This window comes from Notothenia rossii, assembly GCF_949606895.1.
Source record: "Notothenia rossii genome assembly, chromosome: 10".
In the NCBI taxonomy this organism is placed as follows: Eukaryota; Metazoa; Chordata; class Actinopteri; order Perciformes; family Nototheniidae; genus Notothenia; species Notothenia rossii.
Window position 1 is genome coordinate 51333427 of NC_136908.1, and position 17870 is coordinate 51351296.

The following is a 17870-nucleotide window of genomic DNA, read 5'->3' on the forward strand; positions in this document are numbered from 1 at the left end:
AAATGCATCACTAATGAACTCATCGATAAAATCCTAGAGCAGAGAATAATGACTCTCTATATGTCAGTGCTGAGTATCTGCCGCTGTGGTTCACAGGTTTCCACACTTTGAATTTCAAAACCCCCTCTGGGGTTCCAAACTATTAGAAAATGGCTTTCATTTGTTCGCTGCTCCTGCTGCGGCTGGAAATAAGTTCATACTCAAAGTAATAGACCAAAGTTATCATAGACAATATCAGGAATAGTTCTTGAATAAATATATATAATGATTACTCTGGCTCAGGTTTCAACTGACTATTTTGTTTGAGCTCTCAAGATCTTGGGAATGAATTTTCTCCATCATGAATAAACTGTAAAATGCACAGAATAAAAATGTTGAGTTATGTCTCCTAAAATACACATTTGTTTTTTCTTTTAAAACGATCCATTCTGTTTTATCTCAACATTTAAGCAAACCTTAAATACAAAATAAGTCCACATTTGAAGGATAATACCACCCTTTTGCAAATCATTGGCCATATCAATGTATTTATAACATTGATATTACTCGCATATATGTCCATTAGGTGTTAGCTTAGCTTAGCTCAGCTCAAGGCCTATAAACAGGGGGGCACGGCTAACTTTGCTTTGTCTCATTTTCTAAAAATATTCTATGTGTGTTTTTCCTAGCCTACATTTCTCATGACAGGAAGTTCACAAGTTTAAAAAATCCTTTCCACATTAATTTGAGATTTTGCACCCACACATGCACACTGACTCATGTATAGTAGTTTCCCTATGACACTCTTAGTGATCATACAAGGAAAGTGGGAGAAAAATAAGAACTAAAGAGGACAGAATAAGAGCTCATCCTCCTTAGTAATTTACTCATAAGAGAGAGAAGCATGATGTGCGTAAGAGTTCATTTCCAGGCAGCAATACCCCGCTCAGCAAGGCCTGTGTGGGTATATGTGTATGATTAAGAGGGTGTGCAAATGAAGGAGTGAGTCTCTACTCCATCACATAAGTGCTGCGAGAACTCTCGTGACAAAGGAGTGGTGGAGAAAATGAATTTGTGCTTTGATAGCAATGCGTAGGAAAAACCTTATGACTGGATCTTCCCTCGGTGTGCTACACGTCCTCTTTAATGAGTTTCTATTTCTGGAACTTATTCATTCTCATGTATGAACATATCTTCTAGGTGATCTGGTATCCCGGGCCATGCACCACCTGCAGCCCCTGCACATCAAGAACTCCAGCAACGGGACCCCGGTCCACCAGAAGACCCCCAACACCACAGTGCACTGGGAGCCCGAGGCCCTCTACACCCTGTGTTACTTCATGCACTGCCCACAGATGGAGTGGGAGAACCCCAACGTGGAGCCCTCCAAAGTCTCCTTACAGACCGAGAGGTGAGTCCAACAGAAACCACACGTTTTGGTTTGGTCTACAACCAGGAACAGATTGCCAGAAAACTTGTTTGCAGTGGACCAAGAATCCATATCTAAGTTCAAGTAAATAATGTGGTGTTGGATAGGTTTTGGACATGCTACTAGAGGAAACTTCTTCTGATCAATATATATATATAACACACAATGCCATGTACAGTAGGCCTGGCTACCAATGTTGACACTGAAGTGGCTGTTTAATTTGTTGAGATAAACATCATTTTCCATTCTTTGTCACCTACAAAATTATATTTTCATGTAACTCAACTGCAAAATCATTCAAGTCTTTCATATATGTGGTTGATGTTAAACCTCGTAAGACAAGTAAAATGCATCAAGACTACTTGGTATTGTTCAGACAAAACAACTACAAGGTTTAGTAAAAGTCCCCTCAAGGATCATTTGAACCCTTCTAAAACATTTACCCATGTTGGCTTTGAGGGCGTTTAAAATGGGACAAGCCACAGCATACACCAACGTTTCCCAAAGAGCCAAAAAAAGAGCCATATTGATCCATTACATTGTCAATTAGCTAACTTGTACAATATGATATATTATACTTCGCCTCCCCTCATCAGGCAATAAATCAAGCAGTAAGATGATTTCGGTGAGAAATGTTTGTGTAAGTCGAAATCCAATCTCCCGAAACATCCATCACCAACATTTCTGGCACACTCTACACACTGTAAAAGCTCTCCGTCTTGATAGGTAAACACATATATCCTTTCAACCATATTGCCTCTGTCAGTGAGAGCCGCTCCTGAGCTAGATTAATTTCAACTGGACTAAAAGGTTAGTACAGATATTTAGACTGTATAAGATGCTGCGTGGGCTGGTGACACTTCCCGATCAGATTGATGGGAACGGGACTTCACTGGGATGGACGGATGGACAGATTTTTCCATCAATCCAAGGAGATAAAAACTCCTTCCTGACGTCCCTGGGGAGCAGTGGGAATGTCAGGCGGAGTGACATGTCAGCAGGCTCTCTGTCCCACGGAGAGAAAACTCTATTTAGCATTCTGCTGAAAGGTTGAAGCCGAGTAAAAAAGTGGAATAAGAGTGAGGGGGAATATGATTATGTGAGTTAGGGTTTGTTATTCTCTTTTTAATACCATATTTTTCTTGGAATTTAGACCACTGAAAGCACAAGATAGAATAGTATAACATTTAAGGTCATTTCAGACAAGGCCTAGATGTATCTTTGTCATGCATTACTATTTATCTATAGTGGAAATGTGTTATTCATCCTTCAGGGAATTGTTTGATGGTTAATTTCCCTTTGGCTTCATGATGCTTGAAAGGTGGGAGGATGTTTTTAACTTCCACCCTTGATGAAATATCCAAGAAATGCCAGTGCTCATGCTAGTACTAATGGGGATTCTCATAAAGACATGAAGCTTGAAATATGCCTTTGTAGGGGAGATAAATTGCTAAAAATATTTGTATTACTACAATTGTTTTACAATGTAACAAAGGTGAAGAATCTAGATGAATTTTAAACAGCAATTGAGCTACAGGAGATTTAAGGTAGTGATATAATCTTTATTTTGGCCCAGACGTTTGTTTCCAAGTAGGGATTTCTGCACTGGCAGCTCTGGGTGTTGGTTGTCGCTGCAGGCCTGCCGTCTGAATCATTGGATGAAATTCCCCTCCCTCTTTTTCAACAGCCAGATATGTCTTTTTTGGGAGGCAAACATCAGTTAAAGCATAAGCTCTGAGCAAAGGGAGGAGGTCTGCACATTAGTCAGCCAACTGCTAAACACCAGCAGAGACCTTTCTTTTTTTAAAACCCTTGCCAAAGTTCACATTTCCTGGCAGACTGTAGGTGTAGAGACGAGGATAGCTTTGGTGGTGGAATCTGATTCACACAAAAGTCAAACACAGTGTGTCAATATATAAAAGCTGCTGCCTTGATTAAACATGTGCTCACAGTAAACCACAGAAGGACCAGGCAGCTGCATGCACAGTAAACACAACAATCCCAAATGGTTTCTCTCAGTTGGGTATGTGCTTCTGTTCAAGAAATGTTAGAAATTGTAGTTGCCAAAGGGTCATGAAGGAATAACTCTCTACAGGGACCTTTACTGATGGGTTCCTAATATAATTGAACTGACTGTGAACATGAAATTGGACAATTTAATTTAAGGTTTCCTAATGTGCATCTGCTTCGTGGTTTTAAAAGCCCTAAAGGAACATTAGTCTTATTACATTTAAACTGAGATCTAGTGAGTCAGAGTTACTCTTCATTTAATTTCAAACCTTTCTTGAACCAGGTAGGTCCCATTGAGATCATTGATCTATTTTTCAAGGGAGACCTACAGCAAGTAGGTTACACATGAAACATAAAACAATAAAGGACATCATACATCATATTTACAGGGCTACATTTACATACCTATCGACATTTACAAGTACCAACAGTATCAAAGAGCATTTCACCTATCTGAGCTTTAAAAACATGCAATATCAAATCAAATCAAGTTTTATTTATATAGCACATTTTAAAAACGATTTTTGGTCGAGCCAAAGTGCTGTACATACAATAAAAACACTTTACAATAAAAAAACTTTACAACAAATACAACAGCAAAAATAAAAAAATCACACACAGGGAAATGTCAGGAGTCGCAATGGAACCAAATATCTCAGTTTTAATTATTTTTGAAGACTGTTCCAAGCAAGAGGAGCTGCGCACAGAAAAGCTCTCGTACCTAAGTCAGTCCTTGCACTTGGCACATGTAACAAGACCACATCATCTGATCTCAGGCAATAGCTACCTGCAACTCTGTGTGATCAGAGAGCAGATATACAATGGGAGTTTACCAACCATGGCTTTTTATATGAACATGTACCAATGACTGAGCCCCGTACAGTAAGTGAAGGCAAACCTGCCCTGGCATACAGCTGCACTATAATGAATGTTCCCTGTAAACTACTGTAAGTGCACGTGCTTCTAAATGTATCCTGAATAGTTGAGTTCATAGGGTCAGAGTAATAATGGTTGAGTACAAAAAGGAACAACATCAAGCTAGTGAAAGGTTTTTTTCATCTATATACAACCTGCTTTAATAATAGGGACTTCCAAAGGCTCTTATAAGCCATATATACCAAAGACGTTCCTTTTGTCATCACTTCACTTATACAGATGTAAAGGATTGACTGAAGGTACACTGCCAGCAGTAACTCAGATCTATGAACTCCATCAAGTCGAGTAAAACAGTCTGTTGTCTTTGTTTTGTTAAAGAAAACGTATTTTCTCATGGATTGTGGGGGCGGATTTTGTCTACCTTTTGATAAGGATAGCTATTTCATAATGCTAAGCTAAGCTAACTGATTAATAGTGATGCACTGACGTTAAATGTCTGATGAATGACTGACCTGAATGTCGCTGCTGTTGCTCTGTGGGGGGGAAAGATGAATATCAGACAGAACAAATAAAGAGAGAAAAAGATGAGGTGATTTGCGACACACACACATTCTGGAAGTAAATTATGAAATAAGTACATGTCAGCCAGGCAAGACCCATTACTGATTTTGATTAAAGAAGGTAATAATGAGTTTGAGGGCGGTTGCAGTATCCATATATCTTCCTCTTCTGGACGTGGTGAGTTATTAATTATGAATATTGATTTGGTTTGGCTGCCTTTTCAGTTATCTGTAAGGGCATCATTCATTAGAAAGTTTGTGTGCTATCAGTCTCTGTCAGGTGATTTCATTTTAAGGTGAACATAGCAGCAGTGTGTTTTAAAGATTAAGTGGTATTTATTCATTTTTACATACTAAATTCAGGTTAATCATTCTACTAATGTTACCTGACCTCTATGATTCTTTGTTTTTGTACAGTTTTAGTCATAGCTTGTATGTGCATATTTATGAATGTATGCTCGAAAACCACAATATTTTTAAAAGCTATTTCAAAAGCTTCAGTTGACCTTGACACTCTAAGTATCGGTCATTCTCCCTCATCAGAAGAATGTTACTAAATCCTGACAAATAGAGCTGTGAAAAGCTTAAAAGAGCTCAAAAGCTGAAATCTCTATACGTGAAAAAAAACAAAAACCTGTTCCACCTTTGATAGGAAAAAGTGTATTCATGTGGTATTATAGTAAGTAACAGATAAATCCCTTTTTCTCAATAGTTTAAAGTAATTTTTTGTATCCTTAAATCCAGTTGTATTTCTCATTTTCCATCAGATGCATAAAAGGCTTATCTGGGATGCATAAGCAAAGAATGTATGTAAAGTTTGCACATTTGAACAAACTTTCTTTTCCCCCTCAGGCCGTTCCTGGTGCTGCCTCCCCTGATGGAGTGGATCCGGGTGGCGGTCGCTCACACGGAGCATCGAAGAAGCTTCTCTGTGGACAGCGACGATGTGAGGCAGGCCGCCAGGCTGCTGCTGCCCGGAGTTGACTGTGAACCCAGACAAATAAAGTAAGAATATTATGCTGTCTGGAGCTTGACTTTAACAACACACACACAGACACTCAAACCCAAACCAAACACTTTTTACGCTGCTATGGACAGTCTTGGACTAGTGCACATTTCTGTAAGTTGTTGAAGTGACTGTTATTTTGTATATATTGATTGTTGTGCTTTTATTTATGTCTAAATATGTATAAATGTGTCTGTAGATTGTGTGTGTGTATATATATATAGGTATATATATATATTTGTATACATATTTCTATATATCTTTGTTATATTCGGGATTGTGGAAAACGGTAATTCGATCTCTCTGTCTGTACACACAAACTGAAAGATTGACAATAAAGTTGAGTTTGACTCAAACCTAGGCAATAGAGCAGGCAGGGAGCTGATTGGCTGTAAGCTCTGGGAGCAAGAAGGACACACGAGGCAGATCGTGACTCTGGGATAAATCTTCTCTCTGCATGTTTGTCTCTCCTCCTTTTCTCCTTCACACGGCCCAGCAGTCACAAAGCCTGGCACAATGTTTGTCGGTGACTTTGTTTCTGTGTCAGTGGGTTAAGAGTCAAATGTCAAATACTCACCAAGAAATAAATGAAACGGTTAGAGGTGTGAATTGCCAATTAACATCACTTTACATATGTCAGGTATAATTGTCTCGTAACATTTGACAAACATGATGAAACGGCTCCTCTGTGACCCAGTGGCAACATCAGCAGTGACAGCTGCTCACAGCTCGGATTAAGAGGCTTTACGGGAGACAGGAATGAGTAATAATGAGTCATAGCAAAAGCCTTTCCTGGAGAAAAGCTACTTTAGGAATGAAGGGAAGTAGATAGATATAAGAAAATGTGCAAAGAGCTCAATACTTGAATTATACTCGAACATCCCAGTGCATTTATTATTATAAGTCCTGTTTCTGTCTCTTCACCATAATGACCTTTTTGTTGATTGTTGTAATTTTTCCATTTGTTTTGTGTATTCGGTGCAAGTGTGTCTGCTTTAAAGCTAAGCCTTGCCTTTGTAAAAGTAGAATTCTAATGGGAATAATAGATGTTTATAGCATCAGTTGAACTAAACACAATTTCTCATGTTTTTCTAACAGAGTCTGGCCAGGGTTGGAAGAAGTACATACATATTTTACTACCACAGTGTAGAAGAACTCTGTTACAAGTAAAAGTCCTGCATTCAGAAGCAAGTACTTAGCAAAAGTATGAAAGTATTTGCATCAAAATATACCTAAATCACTAAAGATAAAAGCATATTAAGTTTATTTAATGATATACTGTATTGATTGCACGGCAAACTACTGCTGTGCAAAAAGTGTTTAAACTTCAAAAGATGAGGTTTAACTACAAGTGTTCCCAGTCACTCACAGTCATTTTTCCTCTGCAGAGCGGAGGATTGTTTCTGTGCCACAAGGAAGCTGGACGCCGCCTCCACAGAGGCCAAGTTCCTGCAGGACCTGGGCTTCAGGATGCTCAACTGCGGACGGACGGACCTGGTGAAGCAGGCCGTGAACCTGCTGGGTCCGGATGGCCTCAACAGCATGAGCGAACAGGTCGGGAATACTTAACTACACAGAGCTACATCATTAACATCACACACCTACACAGCAGAGGAGCGGAGATATAAACTCAAATGGATTTTTAAGTATTACCTGGCCGTCCATCCCAGTGCAAACAGATGCTTGGCTCATGCAATGTTGTAAAGGTGTACGGCATGATAGAACACACAAATACAACATCTGCATATTTGCTAAAGTCATAATCTTTCATTACTCAGTCAAGATGAAACCAGCTTAATATCCTAACTATGAACTAAACCCAACATTGAAATGAGTGTCAGCATTTCTAACGTCCATTAAAGAAACCTCATAAATACATAATGAGAAGGGCACATTTTGAAAGCGTAGATCTTGCTAAGGCATAATGCCCTAATGCGAAATGTTGATTTGGATTTGCTCCATCATTAAAAACCCAAAGATAGTTTGTTTATCACCACATAAAAGCAGCAAATGCTCACAATAAAAATTCTGCATGTAATCATCATTTGGCAGTTTTGCTTTTAAAATGACACAAGATTAATGGATTAATCGTAAAATAGTATTTCACGATTACTAACAGCTTACGGTATGAATCAAACAGGAAATACAGAGGTTTTTCACAAACACACAAAGACTTATAGTAGTTGATGTTAAATCCTGACTGTTTATCCAACAAATGGAGAGGAAAGGCCTGCTCTAATGGTCCATGTGTGCCTGATACCAGAGATGGGAGTAAGTCCTACATGTGCAAGTTATGAGCAAGTCTCAAGTCTTAACCTACAAGTCTCTAGCAAGTCCCAAGTCACTGTGGTGAGAGTCAAGCAAGTCAAGTCATTGCTCAGGTCAAGCAAGTCACAAGTCAAGTTATACGACATTCTGATGAATAACCCCAGTTTCCGCATTTAAATCAGTTCAAATATTGTGGTTATGAAAAGTTTAGTTTTATTTTCAACATAAATGGAGTGTGGGGCGCTGAAATGATAAGTTCTAAAAGGGCTCTAAAGTGATAACAGGAGTACAACACAAATATTTTACATCAACATGTTAAGCCTCCTGCCCTGGCTCCCCTTCAGCAGGGTCAAAGTATTTCTCCTGTCTAAGGTGCTCCCATATGATACTGTCTCATTGTTTTCCTAACTGCTGCCGTTTCTCAATCGCGAGGATGCTTGCTTGGTAGCACATGTCTTCTGAGTCACTTGCTTCAGAAGCTAGGCAAGAATCCTTCCTGGCATTCGGAAAACGAAGAGTGGAACAGGCTAGCAAGTGTGCCTGTGTGCGTCATATGAGAGGCCCCGCCTTACATTTTCCGCCACAGATTTGGGGCGCAAAGCATTGTGGGGATTTTAAGGACACAAAGTCTACCCATGTGCAGCCTCGAAATTACCCCCAAACCAAGGATGCGGCCTCGGTGGAATTCCAAGTATGCTGGAGATTGGAACAGTCCTTCAGCTGCACTCGATGACGTAGTATCCTTGAAATATTGGCTTGGAAGCCAGTTTCCTCGAGATTGAGAAAAGGCCTATGTATGTGCTAAAGAAATATTGCATCAAAGCCAATACAATGCAATAGTGTATGTACCGGGCGCATGATATGTGTGCGTGTGTTTGTGTGCAGACAGTGCGACATTAAGATTAAACACATTTCTTTCATTTGGGAACACCCACATATACATATGGAGTTGGCCAGATGTGTGTAAATTACTGTTCATGGTAATTTGAAAACAAATGCTGTTGTCGGGCACACACAAACACACCGAACACACACAGAGTTGAGCAGAGCACAAACACACACACATATCATGCGCCTTAGCAACCGGACATCTCCTTCATAAAACGAGTAATAGGGGGATTAATCGGGCAGTTCGATGTGTGTAGAGGTGTGTGTGGTTAAAAAGTAGCAGCCAGGCGGAGTTACACGTCCCGATTAAATGAAGTCAATGAGAGTCCGAGTTCGAAATATATCTAAAATAATGTATGCACTGCCATTTCCCAACATAAACATAACAGTCTGCAATGAAACGGCTGTCTCCTGTGTTCTCCACTTCCTACTTGGCGCTCCGGTAACTTTCTCTTGCGAATGAGATACAGTATATATTTTTTTCATTGCCCTTTAGGGGCTCCTTACAATACAAAAACAAATGCAAATATTTAATTTTAAAAAGTAAAGTCCTTTCTAGTAATCTGTCTCAAGTCAAGTCTCAAGCCATGAATACCAAGTCAAAGTCAAGTCAAGTCTTTTATCAATGTTAGTCAAGCAAGTCTCAAGTCCAAAAATATGCGACTCGTCTGACTCGAGTCAAGTCATGTGACTCGAGTCCCCCACCTCTGCCTGATACTGCAACACTTTTCCCAGACTGGGTTTAATTCCACCTTTGGGTCGATATTCAGTCTTACTGCATCCACGTGTTAATGGCATTTGGGATTTTCTACCTTCCCCAGTCAATGGAAATATTGGTTATTCCTCGGGCTGTTAAGTGGAAGCTTATAGTGCAATCTGATTTTCTGTGGTGAGAAAGCCATTGCTTGTTTGAGTTCATTTAAGAAGCACTTTCTACTCAGATACCCATATAAATAATGGATGTGTGGACAGAGGCCCTTACCTCCATTTTGGTCTCTCGGCAGGTTGATTCATTTCACACTCAGTCAGATTGTTTCACTGTTTTCAGTATTAACAGGTCCTTTTGAGTTTAACACGTTGTTTTGACACTTTTCTGCCTCACTCCATAAATAAATAACAAACCGTGGTGACATACACGCTTTTGATTCACTTGTAAAACCCAATAAATGGTGCAATGGGCCAGGCAGAATTACATGGCCAATAAAGTAAAAGCTGTGTTCTGTCATCACGGCTGAGAGGCATTTGAACTCATCACGATGATCACCAGAGTCCGCCAAACATATCGCCCTTTAGCTGTCTGCTGATTAAGTGGATCGGCGTCCAGGAAATATTTAAGAATGAATCACCACAAAGGGATACCAGTCTTAAAGTGCTTCGCCGTGTTATTATGAGCGAGTCATAAAAGGCCTTTGTTGAACATAATGGCCCAGATTTGGCTTATGATTGAAGGCTGTTTAATGGAAGCTTGCCCACTTTGAAAAACGGTTTTATTTCAGACCAGTACATCTGATAAATGGGTAAAACTCACCACCTGCCTTTTATAGAAAGTTATTTTGTTATGTTTCACCTTGCAATAACACTTAAATGAGGTTTCACATAATGTCAGGCTCAAGCAGGTGTTGGGCATCGCCTTCACTTTGGATCCAGCCCTTTATATTCATTGTACTCTGCCCGATAATTTGACAGATAGAAATGTGTTTTCCTTACTGAGAACTCTACCAATTATATGTATAACAGTTTAATGTCGGAAGACGCAGCCCCCAAGCATAAAGCAATGGAGAGACAGGGTAGAAAGCGTTATACAATAAAAGGATTAGAGCAGGATCAAAGATAGAAACAGATAGTGCTGAAAGATGGTCACCATTAATACCAGAACTCTGGTCACACCTCTTTATTAATTAGTCTATTATTAATTTAATTAGAATTGTTCTATTCTCTTATTTAGTTCACTGTATTCATATCATAAATGGGTAATTGTTAGGATAATATTGTGGTCAATGCATTGATGGTAAGAGAATGGCAGTTTTTGAATTGTGACAATTGTGCTTGTATTTGATAGAAAATCATTATTACCAATAAGGTTGTACAGTATATCCTAATAATGTACAGAATAGACATGCATTGATGTATCTAGGATACAACAAGTTTAATTGTACAAGCATCCCCTCATGTAGTTTGCACTATGTCTGTAACAAATAAAAAAGATCTTAATGCGCTGTGTGCATATGGTGGAATTTAGAAATATAAAATATGATGTTAGGAGTGCAACTTCTAAAATGTATTAGATCCACCAACAACTGCTACATAATTTGTGACATATTGCAAGGTAATTGGCATGGATTTGGATGTAAGGAATGAATACCGGGCATATTTTAGTGTGATTTTTAGTCTTGGGGCTGATTAGTATCCAGCAGTGAACATGCACATATGGCACTTCAAAGGTTCTCTTTAAAAACTATAGAGAACATTAAGAGAGATTTTTCCTGGCTACCTATAGAACTAACAAGCACAGCCCTTGGTGCGCTGCTAAAATATCGGCTCATAGTCTCTAAAGGGCTTCATGCTGAAATCCACATGTTTCATGTTACAGTAAAGAGAAAAGACCAAAGACTCATGTGTGTTTGTTAAGTGTGATAATGAATCAACATGCTCAACTCCAGCAACCGAGTACATTAAAAAAGAGGACTTGAACACAGTCATTTGGAATGAATGAACAGACAAAAAGTAAACAACCTTTTTCACAGAGAGAACATGTTGTCTAAAAATGCAATAAAACATATATAAAACACTATATTTACTTTGTTTTATATCTGCCAGTGTTGACTAGTGTAAGTAGTTACTGTAATTGTACTATAACGAAGTCTTTGGTCATTTTTAATTGGACGATAATTTCACCATGTCATAGTTAAAAAAAAAATCTCCAAAAAAGTTAATTATTCTGGAGCTGTTTTACATCCATCTTGATTACTATTTATGTATATAATTAATCTAATTTATGATTATCCAAACTCTGCTTAAATCTTCTGTTTTGGGCACTGTTATCCTCAATGAAGTCTTTGTGATTATTGTATGTGAAACAGATTTACTTTTTTCAAATATATATCTTTCATAATATAACTTTTGTTTACAACTGAGACTAATTCCCTGGAAATCTCTATTTCAGATTTTTCAGATTTAAAGAATGGCTAAATAAAGCTTGTTTACTATTTGGAAATTAAATAAATTCAGTTTGTGATTGGCTGCAAACAATCTGAAAGCATCACCCATCCACTACAGACGTACATTGTATAAATGAATCCCCCCCTCTCTCCCACAGGGGATGACCCCCCTCATGTACGCCTGTGTCCGTGGTGACGAGGCCATGGTTCAGATGCTGCTGGACGCCGGCGCCGACATCAACAGTGAGGTCAGTGCTCACCAGATAGATACCCTCAAAATGTCACAGAAATTCTACATTTTGTGTCCTTGTCCAAAATGTTCATTTACATTTGTTGTGTGAAAAAGATGAACCCACTTTGTGTTGCTCTCTCTCTCCCCCCTCTCTGTCTCCCCCCCCCCCCCCTTGCTGTTGGCATGCTCGCCCTTCTCCTGGCAGCTTATTACACCAAGTGCACCGATAACAATAAAGGATAGAGTGAAAATAGAGTGGTGCAAGAATGAGTCCAAAAACCCAGAAATTAGTCAGAATTTTACCACTTCCGGTTCCCATTCTCGAAGTCAACTCGTTTTTGAACGTGTTTTTCTTAGATTCATGAAATCAGGTCTGTGGTAAATAAAAGCTAAAGACCTTTTTTTAGGTTTACTTTACACAACATAAAATGTCAGTCAATACACGACAGGTGTTTTTAAAAACAGCGGATGCTAACAAGTGACTAAATGAGACTACTTAACAACATCACGCCAAACATTAGCCGCCTTTAGCTTAGGGGCCGCAACCTAAAGTTATGTGACCGTCATGTAGTTTTTTTATAGCCTTTATAACATTAGCAATTTACTTCAAGTGATTGCATTGACTCTTAAAAAACTATAAATTGGTGTTAACATGTGGAGATTATCCTGCTGAACGATATGTGTAAGGATAATAAATAAATGTGTGTTTGCCACAAAGCTTATTTTCTGCAATATTCTGAAATGCAAGGGAAAAATATCATTGCATTGTCATAACGGAGCCCTTGCGATGTTAACTTCCAGGTCCTTACTGCACCACTCTATAATCCACTGGTAGTCCCTCAGTGTACCAGTTACTTCATTACTTTTGACACTGTAAGCATTTAGTAGCTTTGAACCGCATCAATAATGCATTACTGTTGTTCAAGTGTGTGCACTTAGTGTAACCTGCTACCACATGAAGCATGACATTCATTACACTTGTGTTGAGCTCAGAGCATTCAAAGTAACAGTGAGGCTTTGTTAATATACATCCTGATTCTGTCTCCGTCTTTTTGTTTTGTTGTGCTTTCTCCATTTGTTAAGTGGCTGTATTCAGTGCAGCTGTGCTGACTCTAAAGCAAAGTGCTGCCTGTGGAAATGTAGGAGTCCATGTCATGGAATAAATATTTTAAGAATCAGTTTAACTTAATTTATGTTGTGAGAGATTATTTTTGAAAGTCAATTGCAGTTGGAAAAAGTTTGCTATGTCTAGATGTGTTAGAGTAAAGAGCATTGTTATTTTCTAAACATGCTTCATTTGGTGTTTAGAGCAAAATAGCTGTAACCTGTGATTGGTGCCAAAGGAAGTCATTTCTACATTTTGTGGGCTAAAAAGCCTAAAAGGATAACAAAAGAACTCCACCACAACACCAACATTTTCCACAGACTTTATTCTCATAAGGTTTTGTGGGGATTTAGAAAATAGTGTTGGTGGTAAAAAAATCAGGTGCAAGGTCACTGAGGTAAATTGGCCAATCACCTCAACTGTATCAAGGTGTTGACAGGATTCTTTAAACCTTGACATATAAAACAAAAGGTCTCAATACGACGCAAGGCAAGTGAGAAACATCTTTCTGATTGTAATTCGGTGATCTGAGCCCTTGAGTGAATGAAATGAAGTTGCATAACACTGCTTGAGCATTCCACTTATGTAAAACCTTTTGTTGAAATACTTCTCTAGAGTCATGATATTTTGCAGTCTTGGTTTCTGCGTTTTATTATAAACTAATTAATAATTCATCAGCGTGAATAAAACAACACTAACAGTCCCACTGTTGTTTAGCATCAGCGCTCTGATGAGATGTGACATTACATTAAACGTCTTTTGAAAATAGGCCGTCCTCCTGGCAACATTTAGGAATCATTTCTGCAATTTACTCTGTGATAAAGGCACTTTAGAAATCACAGAACAGCATCGGGGCTGAATGGCTCTTTAGTTTGACTCCGATGTCGCTTTGTTCATGAGTCAGCACCGCCCGTCTCCACAGTGTTTTCAGTCTTTGCCAATGTTGTGTTTTCTCTCCAGTTTCATTCCCCTTTGAAATGAAACACTTTTAAAGATGGAGCTCGGCAGATAGTGCGGTCAGCGAGTTATAACTAGGAAAATATTCACTTAAGGGTTAGGATAGAGACGTAGAAGCTCAAGAGTTTTCTGTGAAACTCAAAAGGGGAATTCTCCCTGTGCCACCCTGCCCTTCTTTGCTTACACTTCTCCTCCTGCACACTGCTTCTCGCTCCCCCTCCCCCCTCTATCTCCCACCCTGAGCTGTGAATGTTAATGGCTGTATATCTCTCTCCCTGAACTTCACCTATGACTTCCCAGGTGCCAAGCACAGTAAACAAGCACCCCTCAGTTTATCCTGAAACGCGCCAGGGGACGCCTCTCACTTTCGCCGTGTTACACGGACACGTGCCTGTTGTGCAGGTAGTGACAATTCTGACCTGTAACCCTTAACCTGTACCCCTGAAATCTATAATGATCATATTAATAACAATATTAAATGCCATATATCCTCTCCATTTCCCATTCTTTATCCTATATCTGCAATAATTATGTGAAGGAGGAAAAGGCAAACTCTCCAAATTATTATATATATATATATTTGTATTAATGTATGCTTTTATCATGTGTAGTCATCCAGCCCGCTGCTTTTCATCAGAACTGATCTCAGTATTGGTCCAACAATACTTCCAGAGGCCAGCCTGATTTCAGTGTTTAGTTTTTTTCTTTGAATATATAATACACTGTGTTGCATTCATTATTGTATGAGCTGACACTTGCTGAAAGCCTGATGAGCAGCGTCACCCTGAGCATTTTTTTCAATTATTAATCAACACAGTTTTTTGGACAGAACAAGAAACCATGTTGCTCCTCTCTCAGCTCAGGCATGTCATCCCCAACAATAAGAAGCTGATGAGGGAGTGAGGGTAGGAGAGTGTTTAGTGTCCACAGTTCATCTCTAAATGAGCTGGTTTAGGTTTCCCATAGTTAAGGATTTTCCTGTTTTGCCAACATGAGTGTAACATACCGTCTCTCCCTCCCTGCCCTCCCTCCTGGTTTGTTCCCCCTTCCCCCCTCCTTGCCACAGTTGCTGCTGGATAACAGAGCGAATGTGGAGGGCGCCCTGCAGGATGGGGCGGAGAACTACACGGAGACCCCGCTTCAGCTGGCCTCTGCTGCAGGTACAAGCAGCTAATATGTTATATTTTTTGATTCCAGGTGTTCATATATGACCCAAGTATTCTTGTTCTTGGCTTAAGCCTTAAAGGATTAGTCATGACCTATGGCTTTAAATCTTAGCTCCCCAGAAGGCTTGCTCACCCTGCCTTAGTCATCTAATTAATTCATCACTTTCAATTACTATCTGAGAATCATGAATGCACTGAATTTGAACTGCTCCTCCTCATTGTTGTGTTGCTGTGCAGCCACTTGTGAAAGATCCTGCGACAGATATTTCTATTCTGTCAAATATGTATTATTAATCTGACTGGATGTATCTGTCAAAGCAGAAGCAAATGTGCATTTGAACAAAAGTTTGAAACCTGGGGGAGTGTATTTGCTGTCTCTCCAGATAGTTTGAAGAGATACTTTTAAATATCATGCTAAAGCTAACAGCTAGTTAGTTTAGCTTAGCATAAAGACTGGACACTGAGGGAAACAGCTAGCCTGGCTTGTTCAAATGTAATAAAATAGACAGACAAAAACTCACAAAGGAACAATTTAATGGGTTTAATTTGCACAAACTGAAGAAGTCTTGTCAAAGGTGAGGTAGCCAGGCAACCAGTGGAAAATCCAGCGAAGAAATACTCTAGTACATCAGGGTTGCCAACTCTCACGCATCTGGCGTGTGACACACGCTTTCACTCTCAATCTCACGCTCTCACGCTGCCCAAACTATTCTCACGCAAAACAAGATGAACCGGCGATCGTTTTTGGTTGGTTATTTACGATGTTGAGTTGACAGCTGCTCAAGCAGATCAATTGCGATCGCGACAGGCCTATGCACACAATAAAACAGTGGAAACAAACATGTGTTTGACTTTCATTAGTGAATGAAACTTTGAGCCCTTTATAGTCTGTGTCCAATATTGTGTATTTGTATATATTGTATATATATCCTATATAAATGCTAAGGTCCCGCTACTGACACGATAGCAGTAATCTAGTGTGCGTGTGTAATTAAACCCATATCAAAATCTCAATCCAGCCAGGTACCCAACGTTGGCAACCCTGACATAAACACTTCTAACACTTTGAAAACATGAATTCCCAATTTGTATTAACAGTTCAATAAAAAGTTCAGTTTAGTGGTGCTTGAAGCATATTTCTTTCCTTTGGACAGAACCAGGCTGACTGCTTTCACCTGTTTCCTGTCTTGATGCTAAGCTAAGCTAACAGGCTGCTAGCTGTAGCCACAAATCAACCTGACAGAAATAAACTGTTCCTTTAAATACTTCACATACCGTATTTACCCAATGATTGTCTCTTTATTTAGAATAAAGCCTTCTGCACTGCTGCTGTTTTATATAATTTATTCCTAATTGAAGTGTTTTCAAGTTCAACTTAACAAGTTGACATACAACAGTGAATCTTATTTTGACCTCACGAAAAGTGTGGGCAGCCGCGTTGCCACAGTAACAACTGATTCAAAACACAAAGCCTCAGATAATGAACACTATTAACATTGTGCTCATTAGATAATAAATAATGCAGAAGAAATAAAGACCATAATTCCAGTGCACATTTAGATAATGAATAGCAATAAGTGAAACACAGAATAATTGTATTCAGGTTCAGACTCATCTTCTGCTGTTTTAATTTTTACTCTCACATGTACTTAACAAGGATATAAAAAGTTGAGTAAGCAATGCGAATATCAGTTGATTTTTAAATGAGCATTGTCATGAATATTAAAAAAGTCAAGATTACACATTATGCAAAATGTTAGGAATACATGAATGAGCATTTTAACGTTAAACGCTTTAAAATGAAATGAAATGCAATGGAGTCAAAGTATAAAGTAGCGAAAAATTGAAATTATTTGATAGAGATATGTCAGAAATGTTCATAGGCTAGCTACTGTATAATACAATGTGGTAATGGACATAGTTCCGTTACATCACTGATCAACGTAAATGGTTGTAAAACATCCGATGTTTGCTGTATTTTAGTGTATTCAACCTTTATTCATGCTTCGCCCTGGTTAGGTAACTTTGAGCTGGTGAGTCTGCTTTTGGAGAGAGGGGCCGACCCGATGATCGGGACCATGTGTCGAAACGGCATCTCCTCCCTCCCGCTGGGCGACATGAACTCATTCAGCCTCGCAGCAGCACATGGCCACAGGTAATACGGGAAAACACACACACACACACACACACACACACACACACACACACACACACACACAGACACACACACACACAC

General features: G+C 39.2%; 1 protein-coding gene across 4 annotated transcripts in view; it reads left to right on the forward strand.

The window, feature by feature from the left end:
* btbd11a (BTB (POZ) domain containing 11a) overlaps nt 1-17870 on the forward strand; it is a 132709-nt gene that overhangs the window by 101425 nt on the left and 13414 nt on the right. For 2 of the 4 annotated variants that reach the window (XM_079654960.1, XM_079654961.1), the window contains exons 3-9: nt 1180-1390; nt 5707-5859; nt 7249-7414; nt 12333-12422; nt 14769-14870; nt 15535-15628; nt 17654-17789. In XM_079654960.1, the coding sequence (XP_079511086.1) occupies nt 1180-1390; nt 5707-5859; nt 7249-7414; nt 12333-12422; nt 14769-14870; nt 15535-15628; nt 17654-17789 (952 nt within the window). The remainder of the gene's footprint in view (nt 1-1179; nt 1391-5706; nt 5860-7248; nt 7415-12332; nt 12423-14768; nt 14871-15534; nt 15629-17653; nt 17790-17870) is intronic. The other 2 variants (XM_079654962.1, XM_079654963.1) reach the window with 1 other exon arrangement.